The sequence below is a fragment of the Solenopsis invicta genome, chromosome 8, assembly GCF_016802725.1.
Source record: "Solenopsis invicta isolate M01_SB chromosome 8, UNIL_Sinv_3.0, whole genome shotgun sequence".
NCBI classification, from domain to species: Eukaryota; Metazoa; Arthropoda; class Insecta; order Hymenoptera; family Formicidae; genus Solenopsis; species Solenopsis invicta.
The window spans coordinates 455,947-483,520 of NC_052671.1; the positions used below are offsets into that span (position 1 = coordinate 455,947).

A 27,574-nucleotide genomic window follows, 5' to 3' on the forward strand; every position below is an offset into this window, starting at 1 on the left:
CAACATTCAAACTAGTATTATTCAGTTGAATAACGTTGAAGATAACAAACTTTTCTCGTAAATGTCAAAAAATGGCTGATAAGAAAGATGAAGAGAAAAAGGAGGATGACGAGCGTATTGAATTCCTTTATAAATATTTGGTGCTTTCGAGAAAAATTAAACTCGACAAATGGATTAAGATGTTAACAAACGAGGAATACAAGGTTTCATTTTTTCCTCTAAGTCTTAACCTTAATCTACAAGAATTAAATTGAATTTTTTATTTAATTTTGTGTGCAATGCCTCGTGTGCAATGCCTGCACTTCTAAATTATATTGTTTTTTCTTATCATCTTTCTCATATATATATAACATGTTTCCTGCCGAATCAATTTTCAGTAACTTTTAGGCCGAATTATATTGGACCGTTTAACCCACGTACATTATTGAAACTTATAATGTCGCATAATATTTACAAGACTATAAATTCGTTATTATTAAGAAAATAATATACGCTGTTATGAAATATTTTATAATAACGCTGTACGTTCTAGTGAAAATCTCAAACCATTTAAATAATAAGTATAATGACCCTCGTCACACACCGGCAGAGAACACGTTAAGCGTATATATAAGAAGAAAATTTACGATATTTTTTAAGACTCTTTTTTATTAAAAAATTAAAGTAAAATTTACAAAAGCAAAAGTAATTTTTGTTAGACAAATCATTCGGCAGATATATCATTTTATTTGTATTATGGAAATGTCAGGAGACGATTATGAAATTCTTCGACACACCATTGGAAATGATTCTGATAATACAGCTGACTTTAGCCGGTGTGTTAGTGCCATTTCTCGAGATACCATCGACAAGTCTGGTAAAGGCATCGTATTTCATAAAAAAGAATCCTGTCGAGATCACGAAAGAAAATTACAGGAACGTCATTATACCCGGTGACATGGCTTCGAAACCTATCGAGGAATTGTCCGTTTTAGTTGAGGAGGTAGAGCGATCGTATGTTCGAATTAAATATCGTGGTCCATCATGACCCCTGACCATCATGCGAATATTTTGCATAGGCGTATGTGCCGATATTATCGAATCCGAAGAACCACAAAGGTTGGCCGCGCGTTATTGGTGAGGACGTGAAAAAGCACGTTTACGATCTCCGCAACATGATATGTCAGGTATAAGGAGTAGCTTTGACTCTTGACCCACCAATTATGTAATTATAACTGAAATATGAAATATAAAACGTTATTGTTAACGTACAAAAAAGTGGAAAAATTTTTTATTTAATTGTTTTTCGAAAACGATTTTTCGTTAAACCTGTAAAGCATCTGAATCAACTAATATTCGGAAATTACTTGTCGGATAATACTTGTCTTTAATGTCTTTTAATACATTGTCTTTTAATAATCCTACTTGTTCGTAATGCATTGTTTACAAAATAAATAAAAAAAAAAGGTATATCAATAATGTTTCTTAATAAGACCATTTTACGATTATCAAAATATAAACTCTAATCTAGTTGTGTAACAAATTTATTTTACACACACACACACACACACACACACACAAATAAATTTTTATGTAAGTGTCTGAGATATAGAAACATGTTCAATCACTGAGACATTTGCTTTATGAATCTCTTTCAGGTTAAAGGTAAGATGATGGGACAAACCTTACTACCAATGCCAATGGGCATCGAACAGATATTCGAGGCGGAATGGAAAACGCAGCAGAGTGGCGGTATCGAGATCGATCTTCCTTTGAAAAGCAATATAGAAACTATCGTAACAAAATGGTGCTCGCAAATAGGTGACACGCTAAACGAAGAAAGCCCAAAAAATGATAAGCATTTACTACCAAGCGCCGGTATTATCGTATTTATTATTATTATTATTATTATTATTATTATTATTATTATTATTATTATTATTATTATTTAAGCTATAAGATTACAAGTGAATTTTTTTCACGGTCAAAACATATAAATTTTTTCTCGTGTTTTTCTATATAATATTAATATATTTTAATAAATGTAATATAAATGATTTGTACACACATGTTTTATATGCACATACCACACGGTCAAAAGACACGTTTTTTTTTATTTTTCCATGTCACTGATTTCCAACCATATTTAATTAAAAGAAATTGAATTGACAATTGAAAAAACATTAACCATCAACAATGCACTTGCAGAAATTAATTTCTGGCGTCAACGACTTGTAAACGTCGAAACTATTCACAGTCAAATGAAGGATCCACGAGTAAAAAAGATGGCATCTATCTTAGAATTATCCAAGAGTCCTTATTCACCGCGTTTCAAGGTTCTGCTGAAGGATGTTATCGCGGGTTAGATTTTGTTAAAATTAATCGAACAATATACTACAATAAGAATTAATTAATTACATCAAGATTAAGCGTTCCGTTTTTTAACTGTAATATATAATTTTATCATTCTATCTATTCTTAAGGAAAGGCAAGGTTTACTGGCTAATTTTCTATTGGAATAAACTTGCAAAAATCAACATGTTAAAATAACATAATATCGAAAAAATTGTTTGTTTCGTATTTTAAGCGGTGATCGAAGCACGCGACGTATGCGCCTATTTAAAAGCGTTAGAACCTCACTTGGAAGATATACAAAATACCGAATTCAAAGATACGCAGCCGAAATTGAAACCACTGTTGCATTGCGTGTGCCTGATATGGTCAAATTCGAAATATTATTGTATTCCAATGCGAATAATCACATTATTATCCGAAATATCTAATCTGCTAATTAGCCAGGTACGTAAAAAAAAATAAGTATTTGCGTATTTCGAGAGAATAATATCGTAATCGAAGAAGATTTTAGAAACTTTCGTAATGAGATTTTTAAAAATTGTACAAATGTGCCTTAATATTTATTAAGTAATCAAGCTATTAGCACCCAAATATCTTTTTAATTAAAATTGGACAACTAATGGACAACTAATGGACAACTTGTCTTTTTTGCCTAACATAATGTATATAAAAGTCTATTTTATTACTAACCAAAAGCTTTGCAGGCCGCCAAATATTTGGATCAGAGTACTTTATTCACAGGCGATATTAAGGATAGCCTTAAACGTTTAATGCATGTTACAAACATTTTGACCTATTACACGGAAATATTTGAAACGTTTCGAAATAAATTAGATAATTATTTTAAGCATCCAAGTGATCTAATCCCATGGAATTTTGATGATGAATTGGTGCTTGGAAGAATAACAAATTTTCAGAAACATTTGGAAGAGATTAAAGTTCGTAATCTATGTACTTTTTAAAATAAATATCAAGTTTTTCACAATTGGACTCGTGTCCTTGTTAACTTTGTCAAGTGGATTATCTCACATGTCATCAATTAAAAATTTTTAGTATAGTTTCGAACGTACATATATTATATAGTACATATATTATATACTTCAAAACTACTAAATATAATATATATTATTATTTTAAACATAAAATAGTTGATCTATAAACAATTAATCATTTCATATTATTTGTCAGATGTTATTTGAGACGGCTCAAGAATATTTGAAACTAGAAAGAATGGAATTCGCGAGTTTAAAAAAGAAAACGGTGTGTTCCAAAATATATGACATTTACGAAAAATTTGTCAAAATCTACCATGAATTTGGCGAATTAGAGTATGATATTCTCATACCGGAAGAGAAACGATTTACAGATCACGTTCTTTCTTTTTTAGCAAAGGTAAATGCAATAATTGCGCATGATATATTATATAAAATTATTTCTGATCGAGTTTACATAAAGATTACGATTGTATAAAAAAAAAAAATTGTTAACTCATTTATCATAGGTGGAGGAGTTTGACAGAGAGTTGGCAAATATATTCGATCAAGCATTTTCCGAATGCCACAATACCGAAATCACATTTAAAGTAATATGGATTCTAGGCTCGATGGCCAATCGTCCAATCATCATGGCACAATTGTGGCACAATTACGAGAGATTACTTGAAAAAATTCATGAACATTTTGACGATATTAAAGTGCGCTACAATAGACATAATATAGTTGTAACGATAGATGATGAGCTGATAAATTAGACTCAATTCGCCTTTTCCAGGTCATATTTGACAACACCTTCAAAGACTACAAGGAGGACGAATGGATTGAAACCGATCAGTATTTCCCACATGTCGCTGGCGCATTGTGTACGTTAGCACAATTGCGACAACGGATAGACTATCCGATGCAATGTGCGAAATTAATCGATCATCCCTTGATAAACCTCAAAATAGCACGCGAAACTAAACCAAAGTACGATCAAATGCAGGTAATATATCTCACGAAGCTCTATAAAAGAAACGATGCGAAACATGACCGTCATTTCACTTGCATTTAGTCATTTTTCCTTATTTACAATTGTCTGTTTTTATTTATGCTTAAATGTTCATTCTATAATACCTATCGTAAAATTTAAATTTTGTAAAATATAACACGTATCAAGTGTCATTTGTCACTCACTTATGATTCGCTTAACTAAATATTTATTTACAATAGGGGTCTGTAGACCTTCGCGAGGCGAATCAATTTATTAGGCGAAATTATCAATTTTTATTTCATACCAACTGTTTTATCATGCTAATTATCATACTTTCGCGCGCTCCCTCTGCAACGGAAACGATAGACAACAATTCTGTATTGCGTGCGATTCGGTATCAGTCGATGATACATAACATCATAATCTCAATTTTGTAACGAAAAGACTTAATAAGATTTTTTCAAAGAATTTATTCATTTATTTTCATTTCAAATGGTTGATTCAAAATGGTAATCCACTTCGTCCCCAATATTGAGGTAAATCGATTAATCAATATTCTTTTCTTCATTTTTCCGTTGTGCAATAAGAAATACTATGTTTATGTATTATTTGATTATATAAAACTCGAGCCAAAGATGTAAAGATTAAGAATTTACAGTAGAATTTTAATTTAAAAAATTATTTTTTTACCTATCAAAAAAATGTCAGTCTACTCTATAATGCGTTTATTCAAAAGGTAATCATTTAAATGTTAAGACAAATCTATAATATAATCGTCCGATTTTCGAATTACGTTAATGAGTAAGCTCATTGCGTTCTCTACAGTCGCTTATGGATGCGATGGAACATAAAATATTCACAGACTGGGCCAACAAGATAGTCGATATAAGCAACATTCATTTATCGAAAAGCTTATTAACGGTACATGAGAACAAACTAATCGATTTAAACTTTGATCCGGAACTGACTGCTCTATTGCGAGAAATTCGTTTTATGATTACTATGAAGAGAACGGACTTACCTGAGGAAGCGATTCAATTATATTCAAGAATGCAATATTTCTTTGAGAGTACCTACAATCTAAATTTGCTCGTGCAATGGTGAGTAAAGACGAGCAATCGAGCGATAAGACATAGTTTGATTTGCTGATATATTTGTTCAAATGGTAGGTACAATTGGATAAGGAATTATAGCTTGCCTGTGGAATTTGAATTATTGGAGAACGAAATCGAAAAAGTAGATGAATTAATTCGCTTTGGGCAAGAGAACTATAATTGGAATTCTCCAGGTAAAATTCTTAATTATAATACATCTAAATATAAAAATATTTACATGTATTATGATGCTCGTAACAAATCAAAAATATTGTATAGAATGTTCGTAATTTAAAAACCGGATAACTTTTTATTTTAAATAAATAAAATCGATTTTTTATCGTACTACAATAAATATGTATATGTAACGTTATTCGAGGATTCGTTTCACAGAAGTACCAGAGTACATCGGTAATTTATTGAGTCTGGTGCGAAAGTTACATTCGCGAATCTTTCACGCTCAAGAAAACATCAATGGATTGTTGCGAATAATTTATTCGTGGGCGATGTTTCCGATATTGGAGCGTAAGGACTCAAAAAATGAAAATTTGCTCGCCGTGGGTGATCGCGAGGAAAATTTCCAAAAAAGATATAATCAGATCGAACACGCTGATAGAGAATTAAATCGAGTCTTGGATGAAAATTACAAACTCTTCTTCGATTTGTTGCCCGAATCAGTATACGAGAAAGAGGAGATTGAATTGGACAAGAGTAATTCTTATTTTTTCAGACTTGAAAATTTTACGATTGGTACAAAATACAAAATTGTGACATGCTAATGAATATAAATTCGTTACAGACGCGCGAACGGATACGAGAAAGCGAGAATTTGAAGAACTCGTAGAATTTGAAGACCTCGAAGAAAGAACAGATGGTACAGAAGAATTGCGAACTTTACCGAGCTTAAGGTACGTGAATCATCTTATCTTGTTCGTAAGTAGCATTTTTTAAATTTTTTACACGTGTCGTAAAATGCGTTTTTTACCATTATCATCTCAGAATGGATGAAGAGAAGGAAAGAATCGCGCCCGATGGAATGGAAAGTGATAAAGTCGGCAAGGACGAAAGAATGATGGCATTAACGGACGAAGAAATCGCTCAAAATATGATGAAATGGAAACCTTATCTCGTTTATGTCGACAATTTGATATCAAAAGCTTTGATCCAAGCCGCTTCAACTAGGTATTGAATTTCATTAAACGTTTATATAACTTTATAATAGTTTATTGACAATTGTAATTGATTATTAGTATTATCACATTATTTGCGTTTAAACTGTCGAATTTTGAAAATGTTGGAAATTAGCCACTAAAAACTGTACATATGTCTATATGTCGCAGCATATGTTACCTGCTCGATGAAACCGATCCGGAAAGTAACGTGTCACCTCTTTTCGAGATTCATTTATCGCTCGATATACCGTACATTGTCTTCCGTCCTGCGGTAGATCCGGACGATCCTAAGGGTTTCTATATGTTTTACGAAAATTTACTGCTTGATATCATGAGAATGGGAACTTTAATACCACGCGTAGATCCTGACCTCGCATTGGAGCGAAAGCATTACGGAGTACGTCACTGTATATAGGCTGCTCAATAATAGGCGCATTTATCGCGCATGCAGTCATACATTGCGTGTCGAAAGATGAAATCATTTTCTTAATTATTCAAAATTAATTAGCCAAAATGATTAATTTAAAAAAAAGGGGAGGGGGGGGGAATTGGCAAATCGTGCGTGTATATTGATTATTCTATTGTTAATCGCTTTAAGGCCGATTTAGCGGAAGAAGAAAATATCATTTTCATGCTCGAGGAAACGTGTAATCGAATCAAGCTAGGTTTAGTGCAAGCACAAGAATATATCATTGTAAGTTCCATAAACAATTTTCTAGTTAATCGTAAACATATTTTTTTGTCGTGTATCTGTGAAAGCAATGTCTCGCAATGCGTACGCGTACGGGTGACGCAGAATTTTTTATTATTCTACAAATCGAATAAGAGTCACTTTTCTGCCATTATAGATTCATTGATTTATTTACATTTATACTCTGCAAAGCGCAATATTTCGCAGATTTTTGAACCGTATTCCTGGCTATGGCTCGACGACAGACAACAATATTTAAATTTGTTTTTACGTTTTGGTCGCGCGCTCACGGACGAAGAAAAAAACATGGTAGCGCAAGAGAATTTGTCGGAACATCTAAAAGAGAGAAAGCCAGATTTGATCGATTTTAAGAGAGAAATTGACTATTTTATAGGGCTTTATAAAAAATGCGATGCGTTTGAGAATGAAAAGGTTTTCTTGCGTTGGCTACGGTTAGACGTAAGAGCCTTTAAACAAGCTCTACTGAACACGATCTGCAAGTGGACTAATTTATTCAAGACACATCTGGTTGACCGCGTCAACAGCGAGTACGTATTCGTTGTTACGTAATACCTACATCCACATGTATTTTATATTTCTTTTGAAATCTTCTGAAATGTATTATTATATAATGTACAACGTTAAATTAATATTCAATTATATATGACAGACTCAGAAATCTTAGTGAATTCTTGACAAATGCTTTAAAGAAATTTACCCAACCAATCGCACCAGATGATTATGAAGATTTGCTCAACACTATATATTATTTAAAGGAAGTACGAGACCGACAATACCAGATTGACGATATGTGGGAACCAATTAAGGTGATAAAAGAAGAAAATACATATGAGAAATAGTAAAACTGTGTGTTTGATTTTTATTATATAATTATATAAATTATAATAAATGTGCTTGACAGAGAAGTGTACTGTAACAATTGGAGGATTCGTAAATAAATGTAATTTGTAAAATTAATTTCACAGGCAACTATAGATCTCCTTAAACAGTACCAAGTGAAATTCGGTGAAGAAACGTATACTTGGCTGACGGAATTACCGGAGCAATGGGCAACGGTGAAAAAATGGGCGGCGCAAGTGAAACAATTTGTGAATCCTCTGATGGCACATCAAATCGACTTGCTGAAGAAACGTCTCAAGTATTATGATTTCAGACAACAACAGTACCTAGCGCAATTCCGCGAAAATATTGTATTCAGGTAAAGCAACCAAACTGCGCGTCCCTTTAAAGAAAAAAATGTTTAAATTTACTTATACCAATTTTTTATTGCCTAATTATTTGAATATATTATATAATTTCAATAAATTATATTAAATATGATCAATCAATAGTTTCGATTGTACGAACGTGTACGAAAAATTGGATAAGATTAATGAAGAAATTCTCAAGTTTGAGGAAGAATTAAAGGCATTGCATGATCAAGCAAATATATTTGAACAGCAAGTGACGGAATTTAAACAAATTAAACTCGCTAGAAAAGAATTAAGGCTTCTAAAGAATCTTTGGGATTACGTTAACATCATTACGTCGAGTCTAGACGAATGGAAGACGACGTTGTGGATTAGGATAGACGTCGAAGGAATGGAACAAGAGTGTAAAAAATTGATTCGAGAATTGAGACGCAAGTTTTTTGCAACAACTAATACGATAACTAATACGATAAACTGATATTCGATAATATGGAATATATCTAGAGATTCTTAAAATCAAAATGTCAATTGTATATTTTTTCAATATTTAAACTGTTCATGTACAATCATGTACAGTGTTTGATAATTTGACATTCATGAAGTATTGTCATTTATATTATTTTAGAATTAGATAAAGAGGCGCGAACTTGGAATTTATATTCTCGCACAGAAGCACAAGTGAAAAATATGGTATCATCGCTAAGAGCAGTTTCAGAACTACAAAATCCCGCCATCAGGGGCAGACATTGGCAACAACTTATGGCTAAAATGCGGGTGCGTACATACTGCTATATTCAATGACAATATATATTATCAAAATATTCCTTTTCAAAAATTCATCAGCTGTGTAACGTTTAAATTGTTTGACATTAACAAAAAATGACATTAAAAAGTGGTTGAAAATAAAAAAAACAACTGCTTAATTGATGACAAAACTTGTATAAATATTATATACAAACTACTATTTCAAACCAATTTATTCCAAATTTATTAAAATTGAGATATTTTCATTAAAAGGTGAAATTCACTATGGATGATAAAACCACTTTGGAAGATTTATTAAAATTAGAGCTTCATAAATTTGAAGAGGAAGTTAAGAACATGGTGGACAAGGCCGTTAAAGAAATGAATATGGAGAAAATTCTCAAAGAGTTGCACAACATATGGGATATTCTCGAGTTCGATAAAGAGATGCATGAACGCACTAAACTCAATGTCTTAAATATAAGCGAAGAAACGATCGAGATGTTGGAAGAAAACCAGGTACGTGCTTTATATTTTTGATGCCAAATTTTTGATTAGGAAAAAAATTTATTGAACGCAGGTACAATTGCATAACATGTTGGACTCCAAGTACGTTGCCTATTTCCTCGATGAAGTGATAGATTGGCAACAAAAGCTTAACAATGCAGATGCTACAATTAATGCCTGGTTTCAAGTTCAGCGAGCTTGGATGCATCTCGAAAGCATTTTTATTGGTTCAGAAGATATAAGAAGTCAATTGCCGGAGGAATCAAAGCGTTTTGAAAAAATAGATAAAGATTTTAAAGTACGGAGAAAAGAAATTTGTCGAAAAACTAAAATATTTACTCCAATACGTTCAATTAAATATTGGTAGTAGTTAATTCTTGATTAAAAAATGTTAACAGTTGGCATAAATTAAACAATTGTTGAATCAATTGAATGTTTGTTGAAATATATTTTAGTTATTTTACAAAATATAAATATATTAGTTTCTCAACCAAATTTTTTCCGACGGTAATTTGAAATTCCGATAAATATAGTATTAAGAATCTTTTATGATAAAAAAATTGAATTAGAAATTAGTAATTTAAACATTTTTTAAGTTTAATTTTAATGCTTTATATATAATTTCATGATTGAGTATTAAAAAATTTCTTAGGATTTATTGAAAGAAATGTTGAGCAATTTAAATATAGTAAAGTCAACGAATAGACCGAAACTTTTGGATCGGCTTGAAGAGTTGCAAAGGCAATTAAATATTTGCGAGAAAGCCCTGTCCGATTATTTGGAGACAAAAAGATTAGCCTACCCACGTTTCTATTTCATCTCATCCGCAGATCTATTAGACATTCTGAGCAATGGTAAATGATAAAATAAATGTCCCTCCCTCTCTTATACGTACATACACGCAGAATGCTTACACATTTTTTTTTCTTTTTTTTGCAACAGGAAACAATCCCGAAATGGTATGCAAGCATTTGTCCAAATTATACGACTCGTTGGCAAAGCTCCAGTGGAAAATTGAAGAAGGAAAAGCGACGAAACACGCTAACCGGATGATAGCGAAGGATGGCGAGGAAATGGCTATGCATGGAACATGTGACTGCACGGGAAAGGTCTAGTGTCTGATGTATTGAGTTAATTAAATCTATTAAAATAGGAATTAACTAGGTGATCCTAATTATGTAATCGAGACGATGGTCTGACATTCACAGGTTGAGATCTGGTTGAATCGCGTCACGGAAGCAATGAGAAAAAGCGTAAAATATCGTTTCGGTCAAGCTGTCGCCTCGTACGACGAGAAACCTCGTGAACTTTGGATTCTAGATTACGAGGCACAGCCAGCTTTATGCGGCACGCAAATCTGGTGGACCTCCGAAGTGAATATGGCATTCGCGAGACTCGAGGAAGGATTCGAGAACGCACTCAAGGATTATCAAAAGAAACAAATCGGCCAATTAAATACTTTGATTTCACTTTTGCGCAGCGAGTTGAACGAAAACGATCGACGGAAGATCATGACCATCTGCACTATCGACGTGCACGCGCGGGACGTTGTCGGAAAATTAATATCTATCAAAGCAGAGAGCTCCTCTTGCTTTGCATGGCAGTCGCAGTTAAAACACAGGTGATTTATTTTTCTTAAAAATAATCTTCTCATTGTATTAATAGTGATTTCAATATAACAACTTGCATAATCAGTAATATAATCATATTAATGAATTGGTTTTGAAAATAAAATTACCGTACTATAGCCGTATTGAATTTACGTCCCGGTATTTTATCCCCCCCCCCCCCTCCTCTCCTGTCCACCGGCCGTAGACACTAATCTTCTTTTCCTGCACGCAGGTGCGGGAAAAAAAAAGAGAATTGAAAGAGATTGTTTCGCCTCGTAGGTGGGACGACAAATCAGGAGATTGCTTCGCCAACATTTGCGACGCGTGTTTCATATACGCTTACGAGTACCTGGGTAACGTGCCGCGGCTGGTAATTACGCCGTTGACGGACAGATGCTACATTACTTTGACGCAATCGTTGCATCTGATAATGGGCGGAGCACCGGCTGGGCCTGCGGGGACGGGAAAAACCGAGACGACCAAGGACCTCGGTAGAGCCCTCGGACAAATGGTTTACGTCTTCAACTGTTCCGAACAAATGGATTATAAAGTACATTCCTTCTCGATCTTTTCTTATTAGGGGATTAACGAGATTCTTGGAAGCAAAACGTTTCATAAATTTTTATCTGCTTTCTTTTTTTTTTATTATCGATTACATTGTGCAAAATCAGCAAAATGATGTAATCGTATTTTTTTTTCTTCCAAAATACTTTTTAATCAAAGTACCAAAAAATTATAATATTTATAACAACTCGTACTCCTATAGAGATACTATAGAATAAAATTGACAAATTGATTGTTTCTCAAATATCCGTAGTCATGTGGCAACATATACAAAGGATTAGCCCAAACTGGTGCATGGGGTTGCTTCGACGAATTCAACAGAATTTCCGTCGAGGTATTGTCGGTCGTGGCTGTGCAAGTGAAATGTGTTTTAGACGGAGTGAAAAACCGAAAGAAAAAGTTTTTATTTTTTGGGGAGGAGCTTAATATCGTGGATACAGTTGGCATGTTCATCACGATGAATCCCGGTTACGCCGGTAGAACGGAATTACCCGAAAATTTGAAAACATTATTTCGGTACACGTAGAATATTGTAGAATATAATAAACGCGCCGCGCGCGCGAGAGAAAGAGAGAGAGAGAGAAAGAGAGAGAGAGAGAGTTAACATTGCACAACTAATCGAGAACAAATCAACAGGCCGTGCGCTATGGTGGTGCCCGATTTTGAACTAATTTGCGAGATTATGTTAGTGGCGGAGGGCTTCCAAGAAGCGAGATTGCTGGCGAGGAAGTTTATTACCCTATACACGCTATGTCGAGAGCTTTTATCCAAGCAAGACCACTACGACTGGGGTTTGAGAGCCATCAAGTCCGTTTTGGTCATCGCTGGAAAGCTGAAACGTGACGATAGGCAAAGGCCGGAGGAGCAAGTGCTAATGAGAGCGCTAAGGGATTTTAATATGCCTAAAGTCGTGACTGACGATGTGCCCGTCTTCATGGGATTAATAGGTAAAAAGCAGATTAATGTTACTAAAAATTAGATGTATTCGTATTTTTAACTGTCACATCATTTGTCGTACGATCATCATTTTTTTATTTTCATTAATCATATAGAAAGCAGCTTAAAAACTGCTTGTTTTCTCCGATATTTCTTATAGTAAGTAGTAAATTTGCCAAATTACCATTAGTAACAAATACGTTGATGTCATTTTCCTACTCAGGAGATTTATTTCCCGCGTTGGATGTACCGCGAAAAAGAGATTTGGATTTCGAAAGAATGATCAAAAGTGCGGCACTTGATTTAAAGTTGCAACCAGAGGACGGGTTTATTCTCAAGGTACGTAATACACGTAACGTTCACCTTGAATGGTTAATTGGCGAGTTTAAGTTTCTCCATCGGTTCGCTTCAGGTGGTACAATTGGAAGAGTTATTTCACGTTCGACACTCGGTCTTTATCGTCGGCCTCGCCGGGACCGGTAAGACCGAAGTCTGGAAAACGCTTAACCGAACGTACTCGAACCAAAAGCGCAAACCGCACTACAACGATCTCAACCCAAAGGCGGTGACCAACGACGAGTTATTTGGTGTCATTAATCCGGCAACGAGGGAATGGAAAGACGGGTTGGAAGACGGCACACCCGTCAATTTTCAACGCGCGATCAAACGCGCTACGCGCGCTCGCATTAGCCCGCTCACACTCCGTAATAGGCTTGCCACAACTTTCTATTCTTATTGCTACTCTTTTGCAGGTTGTTCTCCATGATAATGAGGGAGCAAGCTAACATGGCGGGCGACGGTCCAAAGTGGATCGTCTTCGATGGTGACATCGACCCGATGTGGATCGAATCCCTTAATACTGTCATGGACGATAACAAGGTTCTAACGTTAGCGAGTAACGAAAGAATTGCATTGACCAAACACATGCGTCTTCTCTTTGAAATTTCCAACTTAAGGTAATTCTTTAGCTGTTAGTTAGCACAACGTTATCTTTTCCAATAGAATATAAAACTTTTCAATTCATCAAAAATGTTTGCAAGACTTAATTATTAATTTTGCTATATTGTAATAAGTAACATGTTAAATTATGGCAAAAAATTTGATTTTTATTCTAACGAGAATAATGGTGCATCTTCTATGTTTTTCGCGCTCTTACTTCAGGACAGCTACGCCAGCAACGGTATCTAGAGCGGGAATTTTATACATCAATCCACAAGATTTAGGCTGGAGCCCGTAAGCAATAAATATGTTCATATACTATAATTTTAGAATCAAAGAATAAAGATTTGACTCTGATTAATTAAAAAGTTAAAAAACATTTTGATTAACACGCTTTTTAATCCGACTTGATTCGTAATAAATATTACGTTACAAATAATGTCGTTTAACAAATAGTCTTTTAATCAATAGTCTTTTTGAGTTAAAAAGAAAATTGTCCTGCAGATTTATCACAAGCTGGATAGAAACGAGAGATCATTCGGAACGCGCCAACTTGTCCATTCTCTTCGAAAAGTACATTCCACCTCTACTGGAAGTAACAAAATCAAAATTCAAAAAGATCACACCTTTACCAGAAATATGTCACTTGGAAATGCTCTGTCACTTACTCGATTGCTTTTTGACTAAAGAAAATGTACCGCTGGATTGTCCGAAGGAATGGTAACAACTTCAACATTGAATAAAAAAATGAAAGTTTAGTGTTGAAATTGTGTATAGTCTTGACAAAATCTATTATAATAATATTTTAGGCACGAATTGTATTTTGTATTTGCCTGCATCTGGGCATTCGGTTCTGCAATGTTTCGAAATCAGTTGATAGATTGGCGGAACGAATTTAGCAGATGGTGGCAAAATGAATTTAAAACTGTCAAGTTTCCATCGGGCGGAACCGTGTTTAGTTACTTCATAGAACCAGAGACGAAAAAATGGATACCCTGGACCGAAAAAGTCGACCCGTTTCAATTGGATTCAGATATTCCGCTTCAGGTTTTCTCTCATCAATTTATTTAAAATAACAAAATAAAAACATAAAATATCAAACAAAGTGTTCTAATTACAACAAGGTAATCCGTTTTTGCAACAAGTAAAAATAAAAAGAAAATGTTATACGTGAACGTATTTAACGTTTAATACAGTCCGCTTTGGTACCAACTGGAGAAACGGTGCGCTTGCGCTTTTTCATGGATTTATTGATAAAGAAGCGCGCTCCGATTATGTTAGTGGGTGGAGCAGGTTCCGGAAAAAGCGTCGTTATGGCCGACAAATTAACAAGCTTGCCAGACAATTATAACATCGCAAATGTTCCTCTTAACTTCTACACTACATCAGGTAGTGACTAAACTTGAATTTTTAAGACTATATATTTAACAGTTAACTTTTTCATAAATTTTTCATATATAATATTTTGGAAAAATTATGTCTATTATTATGTCTATACTTTTTTTTGTAAAGAAATTTCATACTTTTTGAAATATTAACTTTAAACGCGTTAATAAATCTTTTATTAGAAATATATTACATTTCACAATTCCTTGATAGAGACTCGTTATATAAAAAATGAACTTAATTTATAAATGTGTTACAATTATTGCAAATTCGAAGTACACATGAAAAAAAAAAAAAAAACTGTTTGTCTCAAACATTTTTTCTAACAATATCTCCATTATCCATTTTATTTAAGTTTTTCTCTTTTTATCAAAATTTTCGAACTTTTTCAAAATTATTTTTCTTTATTTTAATAGGGGTATTTAGATGGTCAGGGATACTCTGTATATACATATGTATGTATAATATATGAAATATTAATATATGTACATGCAAATATAAACATTTCAATAAATTGTCAATTATCGTTCTTCGCGAATGATTGGCAATTTATGTCACGTTAATCGCCACAGTTATTATTTTAACGATAAATGATATTGATTTTATTTTCGTTGAAAAGACATGTTGCAGAGAGTACTTGAGAAACATTTGGAGAAAAAAGCAGGGCGTAATTATGGTCCTCCGGGTACGAAACTTTTGGTATATTTCATAGATGACATGAATATGCCGGAAGTGGACACTTATGGAACGGTACAACCTCATACTCTTATTAGACAACACATGGATTACAATCACTGGTAATAATTTCAACATATATGTATATATATATATATATATATAGAGTAAAATATGTAAAGCGTGAGAAATTAATTTCTGTTAGGTATTAAGTTAAGCGCGGCATCCATTTTAACGTGAAATAATTTATTACGATCATTAAGTAGTCCACAACATTCGAACGTAAATTATTAATTTGAATTTCTCGTCACTAAATCGTATGTAAAAATAATAATAAGAGAATAATAAGAAACTTTATAATGTAGGTATGACAGAAGCAAATTAACTTTAAAAGAGATTCACAATACACAGTACGTATCTTGTATGAATCCTACTGCAGGCAGTTTCACCATAGATCCACGTTTACAGAGACACTTTGCCGTGTTCGCAGTTAGGTAAATTATTATTCTTATTTAGTCTCTATGCGTATGTGCGTGCGTGTGAAAGAAAGAAATATACAGAAGAGTATTCATCATCTTATTAATATATTTGGTGCTTGTTGTCAGTTTCCCACAAAAAGAGGCACTCGTAATGATATACAGTCAGATCCTCAAGCAACATGTGACTGATCCGCAACAAAAGTTTAATTCAGCGGTGCAAAAATTCATAGATCCTCTGATAGACGCCGCATTGTATCTTCATGATAAAATTGCCGCGACTTTTCTACCGACGGTCATCAAGTTTCATTATGTTTTCAATTTACGCGATTTAACTAATATATTCCAGGTTAGAATCGCAAAGAATATCGATCGACACACTAACGACAACGTGATTTTCTATGTAATAATAGCGATAATCCTGTTACGATGTACACACAGGGGATGCTTTTTGCCCGTGGCGACGCTTTACCACTTCCGAGTCACATAATCAGACTTTACGCTCATGAAGCGATGCGAGTGTATCGTGACAAATTGGTGGACTTTGAAGACCAGAAAATATTCGATCAATTGCTGCTCAATGCACTCCGCAAAAATATATCTGTACGTAACGAGAAGAGCTTGATCAATTTCGAATCTTAACTTTTCATTTTCTTCAATTATTTGATTAATTTCAGGAATTGAACGAAACCGAAATTGGTTTGGAGCAGCCATTGGTATACTGTCATTTCGCGGAAGGAATTGGCGAGCCGAAATATGCACCTGTCAAAAATTGGACTCACCTTGTAAAATTACTTGATGAAGCTTTGCTCAATTATAATGAGCTGGTATTATCTCGATCATATTTTGTCATTATATACTTAATTTTATAACGTACATATAAATTAAATGTCTTTTTTTTAATTTAATAATTTTTGAATTTTTAAGTTTTTATTCTCAAAGCTCTCTCTTAATAAAATAAAACCATTCATGTTTTTAATCACTCATATTTCATATCTCGATCAATCTACATAACGCGATACTTGATACTCCTTTGACGTAGGTGTCCGCGATGAATTTAGTATTATTTGAAGATGCTGTGTATCACGTGTGTCGTATCAATAGAATTTTGGAAGCACCGAGAGGCAATGCGCTTCTAGTGGGTGTAGGTGGTAGCGGCAAACAGTCTTTATCGCGTTTAGCTTCTTTCGTTTCCTCGTTGGAGGTAAGCAGGGCCATTTTATCAGGTATCACAATATTTAAATTTTACCATCTTTCTAAATCGATCAAGCATATTTTATGACAGTGACTAACATAATTTTTATTAAATATAAACCATAAATTAAGCAATAAATATAAAAAAAACAATGTTAATTATTTGTCCTGTGCAAGTTGCTAAAAAGATTTCTGACAAATATTTAAAATCTAAAGAAGTTTGTAGAATTTATACTAAATTTTGGTGTATGGTATTCCAACAGGTATTCCAAATACAATTGCGCAAAGATTATTCCTTAAATGAATTAAAAGCTGACTTGGCCGTTTTATATCTAAAAGCCGGCTTGAAGAGTATCGGTATTACTTTTTTAATGAGCGATTCTCAAGTCGCGGAAGAAAAATTTTTAGTTGTGGTGAACGATATGTTAGCGACGGGAGAAATCACGGAATTATTTACCGATGATGAAGTAGATAACATTATTAACGCCATACGTAACGAGGTAAAATATATGTATTGTTATTTTAGCGCTGTCAGACTAAATTTCTGTATTTCAATAAAATAATAATTTAGAGTAGTAATGTACTTGTAATAGAGTACGTAATTATTTCCAGTATTACTTGTGTATCTAATGTCACAGAAAAAAAAAAATTTACTATTTGGTTGTATTCTATAATATTACACGTTATTTTCCGAGTTCCGAATTCGAATGCTACATATTTCTGAAATATTTTAAAGATCGTGCATTAATTATTCGCTATTATGACTATATGATTATCCATCGTACAGGTTAAGCAAACTGGATTAATTGATACGAAAGAAAATTGCTGGAAATTTTTTATCGAACGCGTACGAAAGCAATTGAAATGTGTTCTATGCTTCTCGCCGGTAGGAGCGACCCTTCGAAAAAGGGCCAGGCAATTCCCCGCAATAGTAAATTGCACCGCGATTGACTGGTTTCAAGACTGGCCGCAGAAAGCGTTGGAATCTGTGTCGACAACGTTCTTAGAGGTACAACTTAGAGGTTTTTACAAATTCTCTCTCTCTCTCTCTCTCTCTCTCTCTCTCTCTCTCTCTCTCAACAATTACGAAATTGCCAAAATTAATTTCTAATTGATTACTGATCTCAAGTAAAACATATATTTTTTTATTAATTTATTTTTGTTACTAACTTATTTGCTAAAATTAATAAAAAACATTCAATTTTAGAAATATTTTAAAAATAATTGAAAAAAAAATTTCAAGGTAGCTATAATGTTTAAGTAAAATATTACTCTATTCCATTTTCTTAAGAAGGCTATCTAATCTTTAGGAGTTGAAAGAATTACCGATCGAACACCAAACTTCCGTTTCTCTCTTCATGTCTTTCGTTCACACGAGCGTTAACGATATGTCCTCGTTATATTTACAAAATGAAAGAAGATACAACTACACAACGCCAAAATCATTCCTTGAACAGATCTTTTTATATTCCAAGTTATTAATAGAAAAATCACACGACTTGGAAGCAATGATCTCGCGTCTCACCGATGGCTTGGTGAAACTCGAATCCTGCTCTATTCAGGTAGTTTTTCACCAGATAAAACATATATCGTAGGCACAATCGAATATGTAACAGTCAATTTGCAAATATACAAATTACAAATATACTTGCCATGTTACACACCCCAAAGATTTCATATACCCATACATTCTCTAAATTATTTGTTCGCAAAGTAGGTCGACGAATTAAAGATTATTTTAATGGCTCAAGAAATTGAGTTGAAGAAAAAGAATGAAATAGCTGATAAAATATTGGCCGAAGTACGCGCGGAAAATACAAAAGCGGAAGCAGAAAAGGCTATCGGTAAGATATTAGACAACTGCGAACAACAATGTCGAAATAACGCGTGATGAAATTTCAGTAACCGAGGAAGAAGCAAAAGTAGCAGAAATCAAGGAGATAGTATTGGAAAAGCAAAAACATTGCGATGAAGACTTGGCCCGTGCAGAGCCGGCCGTAAGACAAGCCGAAGCTGCACTCAACACTCTGAACAAGGTGTTAACCGTTAAAATGTCTGTTTACATTATAAACAGAATATAGATGTATCAAATTACATATTCGAGAAAAATCAAAATAAAATTCTTCTTACAAAATTAATATAATAATAGAAAACATATAAAATGCCAAATCTAAAACATCTTGTAGATAATATTTCTTTTTATTCTGTATAAATTGAAATATGTATATTTTTAAGTTGAGTAAAACAATTTTGATATCATTGCAGAATAATTTAACTGAATTGAAGTCTTTTGGATCTCCGCCGGATGCCGTGCTTACGGTTGTTCAGGCCGTACTGATTTTATTTTCGCCGAAAGGAAAAATTCCAAAAGACAAAAGTTGGAAGGCTTGCAGAATAATAATGGGATCTATCGATGGATTTCTCTCAGAATTGCGCAATTACGATAAAGAGAACATACACCCGGACGTCGTAAAGGCGATTCAACCGTACATCAATGATAAAGGTAATCTTATCGTCAAATCTAACATTCGAATATAATTTCTGTCTGTCTGTATAGGTGAGAACCCAATGTAATTTGTATTTTCAATTAGATTTTGATCCGGACTTTGTATATTCAAAATCGCAAGCGGCAGCGGGACTTTGTAGCTGGGTAAAGAATATCATGGTATTTCATTACATCAATGAGAATGTGAAACCTTTGAGAGCAGCGCTTGCTCAGGCAAACGTCGAATTGAAAGTTGCTATGGAAAAATTGAATTCGTTGAGAAACCGTTTAGCGGTAAGTTCGCTCCAGCAATAAACATATTAGTATTAAATGTTTCAGTTCTTGTGTTTCTTTATCGGAATAAAATAATGTTCTTTATTTTTTTTTTACAGGAGCTTCAGAAAATGTTAGACATTCTAGGTGAAAAAATGAACGTGGCTTTAGGCGAAAAACAAAAATGTCAAGACGAAGCGGATGCGACTGCGTTCACTATAGATTTAGCAAACCGATTGGTAAACGGTCTCGCATCCGAGAATATTCGTTGGGCCGAGACTGTTCAACTGTAAGTAAATTTGCGCTAATACGAAATTATCAGTTAGAAAAACTGTTTAAATAAATAAAAGCGACGAACGGTCAGTGAAACAAACATCAAGTTAATTGTACAAATTTTATCATGTCTATGTATAATAATAATTTCTGTTCATTAATTATGTAATTTATTTGATTGAACAGTAGTAAGTGAAACCCCACCGATGAAAACATGTGAAACATAAGAGAAGAGTGTCATCCATCGGTTTCGTCAAACCGAATCTTGATATCATTAATAATTTTGCACAAATTTCACAATTTTCCGTTCACACGCGCATGCAGCGTCGAATATTTATTGGTCTTAAAAAACAGTCCAGAACTGAAGCTGGAATACATAATATCACAAATTAAATTAATAAACAATTTTGATAATATATTCGTTTAGGACTGTGTTACAAAACCGATAAATATTAAATTATTTCGTATAAACTGGGAAAATTTACGCAAAATTATTAAGCTCCACTTTAATAAAAAAAATAACACTCTATCTTCTCTTATGTTTGTTATTCGATTGATTCGATCAATTTTTTCAAAAACTACGTTTAATCGTTCAATTAATTTTACTTTAATGCAATAACTTTGATTTCATTTATCGAGATGACATGTATAGAACAAGTTTCTAAACATATTTATGATATGGCAAAACAGATTAAGGAAATCCAAAATTACTTTACCGGGCAATGTACTGCTCGTTACGGCATTCATTTCTTACATGGGATGTTTTACGAAGAAATATAGAATGGATCTTATGAATTTATATTGGTTGCCATTTCTCGACAATCTGCAAGTGCCAATACCATACACGTTAGACCTGGATCCGTTGTCCTTAATGACTGACGATGCAAGAATCGCCCAATGGAATAACGAGGGTATAAGAAGCGCGCTTTACAAAAATTCCCATCACTAATAAATATATGATATTCAACAAAGTGATAATAAATTTAAAAAAGCGTGAATCTTATCTTTGATTTATTAAAATGAAAATTAAAAGCTTAAAATCATTACGTTCCTTGCACAGGTTTACCTACAGACAGAATGTCCTCGGAAAATGCCACGATACTCACAAATTCGTCTAGATGGCCACTTATGATTGATCCGCAATTACAAGGAATTAAATGGATCAAAAATAAATACGGACAAAATTTGATAGTGTTACGTTTGACTCAGAAGAATTATCTCGACAAAATCGAACACGCTATTGCTAATGGAGAGATAGTATTACTGGAAAATATCATGGAAACGGTTGACGCCGTTCTAGATCCAATCTTAGGCCGAGTTTTAATAAAGAAGGGAAGGTACATTGGTATTTTTTTCTTCTCGTTAGTAAATAAATTATTTGACGTTGCAAAATTGACGTTGCAAAATTGACGTTTGACGTTTGACGTGAACAAAGGGCCATCAAGGTGGGAGACAAAGAGGTGGATTACGACCCGCGCTTCCGTCTGATATTACAAACAAAACTGGCAAATCCTCACTATAAGCCGGAGATGCAAGCTCAGACTACACTCATCAATTTCACGGTTACGAAAGACGGTTTGGAGGAGCAGCTATTAGGTACCGTCGTGAAAGCGGAGCGTCCGGATTTGGAGTCGAGCAAAGCCAAGCTCACGATTCAGCAAAACACGTTCAAGATCACGTTGAAAGTGTTGGAGGACGATCTGTTGCACAGGTGAGTAGACGATGAAAAGAGAAATGAACATCTGAAAAATAGACTTTAATGTTTCCTCAACTTTCTATTGATTTTATGAAGAGATATATCATCTTGATCAAGTGTCGAATTCACAATTCAATACACAATCATTTTACACCGTTTAATTATTTATTTATTTCAATTGTCTCATTTACTATTCTAAACTTGATCAACAAAATTCATGGGCTCTTCTCGTGTCTCATTAGTCTGACACGAGAAATGTAGAATGAAATAAAACAAACACGCGCGCGCCCACGGATCTTTTAAACGAATATTAAATTTACACAAGTTACGCTTATCGTTTCTTTGAGATTGGCAACGGCGGGTCCCGATATCCTGAGCGACGTCGCTCTTGTGGAGAATCTCGAAACTACGAAGAAGACTGCCAGCGAGATCGAGGCGAAGGCAATCGAGGCGAAGATGACTGCCGCAAAGATAGACGAGGCGCGAGAGTCCTACCGACCGGTAGCGTCCAGAGCCAGCCTCCTCTACTTCATCCTTAACGATCTCAACAAGATCAACATGCTGTATCAGTTTTCTCTCAAGGCATTCAACACAGTCTTTCAAAATGCCATTAAATTTGCGGAGCCGGTAGACGCCCTCGGTAAACGAGTCGCCAATTTGATCGACAGCGTTACGTACTTGGTTTTTACGTATACCAGTAGAGGACTGTTCGAAAGCGACAAGCTCATATTTTTATGTCAACTGACTCTTCAGGTATTGGAGAGAGTTACTTCGTAAATAATGCAACCAGAAAACAAAATTATTTCGAAAAAAATCATTCTTGTCCAATTTCTTTTGCGAAAATACGTAAACGTACAAAACTCGTGACATTTATATTTTTCATGATATTTCTTGTATATTTGATTTTGGTTACATTTGTTGCAGACTCTAAAAATAATTTCTATAGATTAATCTCTTTAAGCAATCTTTGCGTCACATGTATGTATAACTGTACGATTTTTAAACCATGTTTCTGAATTTTTAGTCGTTACAAATCCTTAATTAACAAGTTATACATTCTAAAAAAAAAAATTGTTGCTTATGGAATGATCTAGTTTTTCATTATTTACATACGTAATACGGATGTATTAAATAAATAAATATTACAATTTAGATTCTCCTGCAAATGAAAGAAATAGATCAACTTGAAGTGGATTTTCTCTTGCGATTCCCTTATTTACCGGATCTCACGAGTCCGGTAGATTTCCTGAATAACGTTAGTTGGGGCGGCATCAAGTATCTAAGCGGAATGGAAAATTTTCACAATTTAGACCGCGATATAGATGGGGCTGCGAAAAGGTGGAAGAAGTTCGTCGAATCGGAAACGCCCGAGAGAGAAAAATTTCCCCAGGAATGGAAAAACAAAACGGCCTTTCAGAGACTTTGCATAATGAGATGTGTGAGACTAGATCGAATGGTTTATGCTATACGGTAATTTATGGGAATAAAATGTTGAAATAAATACTTATATTTAAACCAAGGTTCGTGTTATATTAACAAATGTATCAACTGCATTCAATTATTTTGCTTTGATTCACTCTTTCACTCTAATCCTTCTCTAATCCTTAAACTATTAATCCTCTAACAAACACAGTTACTTCGTGGAAGAGAAATTGGGTGCAAAATTCATACAGTTTCGAATGCAATCTTTTGAAAAATCGTACGAAGAAACAAGCGCGAGCACGCCGGTATTTTTTATTTTGTCTCCAGGAGTCGATCCTCTAAAGGTATTTACATTTTTTCATACTTCTAATACTTCTTTGATTTTAATATATATTGAAGCATTCAGTTTATAGAATGGATTTAATATTTATGTAATGCGTGCAACTTTACAATGTTAAATATTCCCTCATTAATAACAAATTAAAGACAAAAGAAATAACGATTCTATGTAGGATGTCGAAAAACTCGGTAAACGACTTGGCTTCACATTCGACGCACAGAATTTCCACAATATATCATTAGGACAAGGTCAAGAGCCAATCGCGGAAGAAACGATAGAAGTGTCAGCGCGCGACGGCCACTGGGTTATACTCCAAAATGTTCATCTAGTAAGAAATTGGTTACCAAATCTAGAAAAGAAGATAGAACAACTCTCGGAAGATCCGCATAAAGATTATCGGCTCTATATTAGCGCAGAACCAAGTCCTGATCCACACGCATCGATAATACCACAAGTAAAAGCAAAACCCTTCAAATACACGAGATGATACCCGATGAAAAAACGATGAAAATTCACAATTTGTTCAAAATAATAACAAAAATGTTAAATATATCGCACTACTATGTAAATTTAAAATTATCAAATCCTTCTTGCACTTTTTCGAGAATTCACCTTACCTATAAACGTTATTAAATTTTCTCCAACATTTTCACATACTATTTTGATACAATCGAAACGAAAGGGTATACTAGAATCGGCCATAAAAATCACCAACGAACCGCCAACTGGTATGCATGCCAACATTCACAAAGCCTTGGACAACTTTAGTCAGGATACATTGGAATCTTGCACCAAGGAGACCGAGTTCAAAGCTATTCTCTTCACCCTCTGTTATTATCACGCTGCTGTGGCAGAACGCAGAAAATTTGGCGCACAAGGATGGAATAGGGTCGGTATTTCAAATTTTAGAAATTCGGGACTCTCAGCGTTTTCAAGTTTGCTTTACATCGTCTCTAATAAATGCGATTTTGTACATGATGATGTTTTTATTGCATTTATTATAAATGTCAATCTCAAAGCATTATTATATATTAGGCCTCCTGATGAATATTTACTTTCTATAGTTTTTTATATCATTCATATTTCGTTATAACATTCCTAATACATACAGTTGTATCCCTTCAACATCGGCGACTTGACCATCAGTGTATCAGTACTGTTGAATTATCTCGAGGGTAATACTAAAGTACCTTGGGAAGATTTACGCTATTTATTCGGTGAAATCATGTATGGCGGTCATATAACCGACGATTGGGACAGAAGACTGTGCCGAACGTATCTCTTAGAGTACTTGCAACCAGAATTGGTTGAAGGTGAATTATACTTGGCCCCGGGTTTTCTGGTGCCAACCAGTACCGATTACACGGGCTATCATCAATATTTAGAAGATTATTTGCCACCAGAGAGCCCCATCTTATACGGACTTCACCCGAACGCGGAGATTGGTGAAATTTCTCAATTAGCTTGATCGTTAATCCGTTAACCTTCCTTGATTTACGTTCGCGTTAAAACGTAACAAATTTTCGTTCAAACTCGTTTGTACAGGATTTCTCACGAGCACAGCGGAGAACTTGTTTAAAACAATCTGGGGGATGCAACCACGAGACAGTGTCGATGCAGCAGCCGGAGTGTTATCGAAAGAGGACAAGGTGAAAACTATAATAGAGGATATATTGGACAAGCTTCCCGAAGAGTTTAATATACAAGACTTGATGAGCAAGGTTAATGTCGGACCATTATTGGATACCCAGACTTATGTAGTTAAAAAAAAATAGTTAATTAAATTTTAAAACTAAAAAACATTGAAGTAAACATGATTGAAACATGATTAAAGTTCTTCGTGAATAAACGTGGCAAACGTTTACTTGAAAAAATTTTTAACAATTACATAGTACAACTATTACAAAAAAAATTACAATTATCAATTATATCATTGAATTATATATCGTGTTACACACGCGCATTTAACGCACATTTAACACAAAAGTGCCACATAGTCGCCTATACGTATCTATATTCTCTTCGTAATAACGATCACGATCGATTGATTTCGTGAAACGCGTGAATTTTAATTCCATCTCTTTTGTCTTTATATAACAAAGCAAACTCAACAAAGCAAACAAATTAATTTTAATGGTAGCAAATAACATAAATAAACAAGTTGATTCTCCATAGACGGAAGAGCGTACTCCTTTCGTTACAGTCGCTCTCCAAGAATGCGAACACATGAACGTGCTGTGCAAGGAACTGAAACGATCTTTGAGAGAACTAGATCTCGGTTTGAAGGTGAGTATCGTGATAAATTATCAAACTGGTAACGGCAAATCTAAGGATCCGTTTTAGGGTGAGCTCACGATTAGTGCGGATATGGAGAATCTACAAAATTATTTATTCATGGACTTGGTACCACCATCCTGGACCAAACGCGCCTATCCCTCCACCCTCGGATTGTCGAGTTGGTTCGCGGACATGCTCAATCGAATAACCGAGCTATCGAATTGGACGATAGATTTTAACGTGAGTAAAGGAAAAAAAAATCACAACTGTGATATAATACAAAGAGATAAAATACTACGAAAGGAAATTAGATTAGGTCAGTGTATAAAATTATTCCCTTGCTCAAGCGTGGGAAAGAGAATTTAAATTTTGTCACGCTCCAAGTATCGAAGAAAGTGAATTGGCAAACGTTTGTCATTTACTTTGCGTTAAAATTTCAATTTCTTTCTTTTGTCTGTGGTCAATCTAATTTCTCGCGGTGTACATCTTTCGGCTTTCGGCAGTTGCCATCGTCGATCTGGCTGGGTGGCTTTTTCAATCCGCAGTCGTTACTTACCGCCATCATGCAGCAAACCGCTCGTAAAAACGAGTGGCCCCTGGACAAAATGTGCCTACATTGCGACGTAACCAGAAAGCAAAAGGAAGAACTTGCGTAAGAAAGAGAAAGACTCGACATTTGGCAGCGTGAGATTAACCCTTTGAGGACCGCGGCGAACACTTTTCGATTATAGAACATTTTGGATAGTAATAAAATTGAAATTTTTCTTTAAATCCGCGCCAAAGGTGCGCCGCACTTTAAAGGGTTAACAGCGGAGATAAACGCTAATAATAATAATATATTTGGCAATCAGAGTGCCACCGCGCGAGGGCGCCTATATCAACGGTTTGTACATGGAGGGTGCACGATGGGAGGTCGCGAGCGGCGTCATCGCGGATTCACGACTGAAGGAGCTGTTCTTTCTGATGCCGGTCGTGTTCGTAAAGGCGATCACGCAGGACAAGCAGGAGACGAAGAACATGTACGAATGTCCGGTCTACAGGACTAGAACGCGCGGCCCTACGTACGTCTGGACGTTCAACTTGAAGACCAACGACAAGCCCACCAAGTGGACCTTGGCCGGCGTCGCGATTCTCCTGCAGATTTAATCGAGCTCGCGAAGCTAAGCTCCTCCACGGAGTGGAGTACGCACGAAGCGGAGTCCGCCGGGGGTCACGTTCACACGCGATTTCGCGCTCATAATAGTTGATATTTTTTATCGCCTCTCTTGGCGAGTAGTAGTAGTAGTAGTAGTAGTAGTAGTAGTAGT

General features: G+C 34.7%; 1 protein-coding gene across 1 annotated transcript; it reads left to right on the forward strand.

Moving 5' to 3' along the window:
• Positions 1 to 152: 152 nt before the first annotated feature.
• On the forward strand, positions 153 to 27,574 carry LOC105192915 (dynein beta chain, ciliary). Its single transcript, XM_039452793.1, has 62 exons — positions 153 to 982; positions 1,059 to 1,166; positions 1,638 to 1,857; positions 2,188 to 2,340; positions 2,567 to 2,790; positions 3,502 to 3,726; positions 3,836 to 4,027; positions 4,105 to 4,375; positions 5,105 to 5,402; positions 5,472 to 5,650; positions 5,790 to 6,170; positions 6,250 to 6,304; positions 6,396 to 6,525; positions 6,702 to 6,975; positions 7,417 to 7,807; positions 7,930 to 8,086; positions 8,246 to 8,478; positions 8,612 to 8,901; positions 9,096 to 9,244; positions 9,488 to 9,733; positions 9,795 to 10,019; positions 10,374 to 10,575; positions 10,664 to 10,830; positions 10,930 to 11,342; positions 11,611 to 11,881; positions 12,149 to 12,411; positions 12,532 to 12,842; positions 13,055 to 13,170; positions 13,244 to 13,455; positions 13,584 to 13,787; positions 13,993 to 14,064; positions 14,275 to 14,490; positions 14,580 to 14,817; positions 14,967 to 15,159; positions 15,776 to 15,953; positions 16,197 to 16,325; positions 16,437 to 16,656; positions 16,749 to 16,910; positions 16,985 to 17,134; positions 17,350 to 17,511; positions 17,765 to 18,001; positions 18,289 to 18,510; positions 18,812 to 19,063; positions 19,219 to 19,345; positions 19,404 to 19,537; positions 19,767 to 20,004; positions 20,093 to 20,280; positions 20,379 to 20,548; positions 21,223 to 21,443; positions 21,593 to 21,869; positions 21,968 to 22,243; positions 22,576 to 22,981; positions 23,382 to 23,698; positions 23,862 to 23,994; positions 24,163 to 24,444; positions 24,673 to 24,879; positions 25,102 to 25,435; positions 25,536 to 25,711; positions 26,166 to 26,276; positions 26,334 to 26,507; positions 26,771 to 26,919; positions 27,119 to 27,574. The coding sequence occupies exons 1-62, from the start codon at positions 758 to 760 to the stop codon at positions 27,411 to 27,413; spliced, it is 13,431 nt and encodes a 4,476-aa protein (XP_039308727.1). The 5' UTR covers positions 153 to 757; the 3' UTR covers positions 27,414 to 27,574.

What these genes read in the sequence shown, in the direction of transcription:
- LOC105192915 (XM_039452793.1), top strand. Translation starts at nt 758, where the DNA reads ATGAAATTCTTCGACACACCATTGGAAATGATTCTGATAATACAGCTG. An exon ending in GCATTACGGAGTACGTCACT is followed by an intron (nt 6,976 to 7,416) that starts GTATATAGGCTG and finishes CTGCCATTATAG; the next exon opens with ATTCATTGATTTATTTACAT. An exon ending in CAAGATTTAGGCTGGAGCCC is followed by an intron (nt 14,065 to 14,274) that starts GTAAGCAATAAA and finishes ATTGTCCTGCAG; the next exon opens with ATTTATCACAAGCTGGATAG.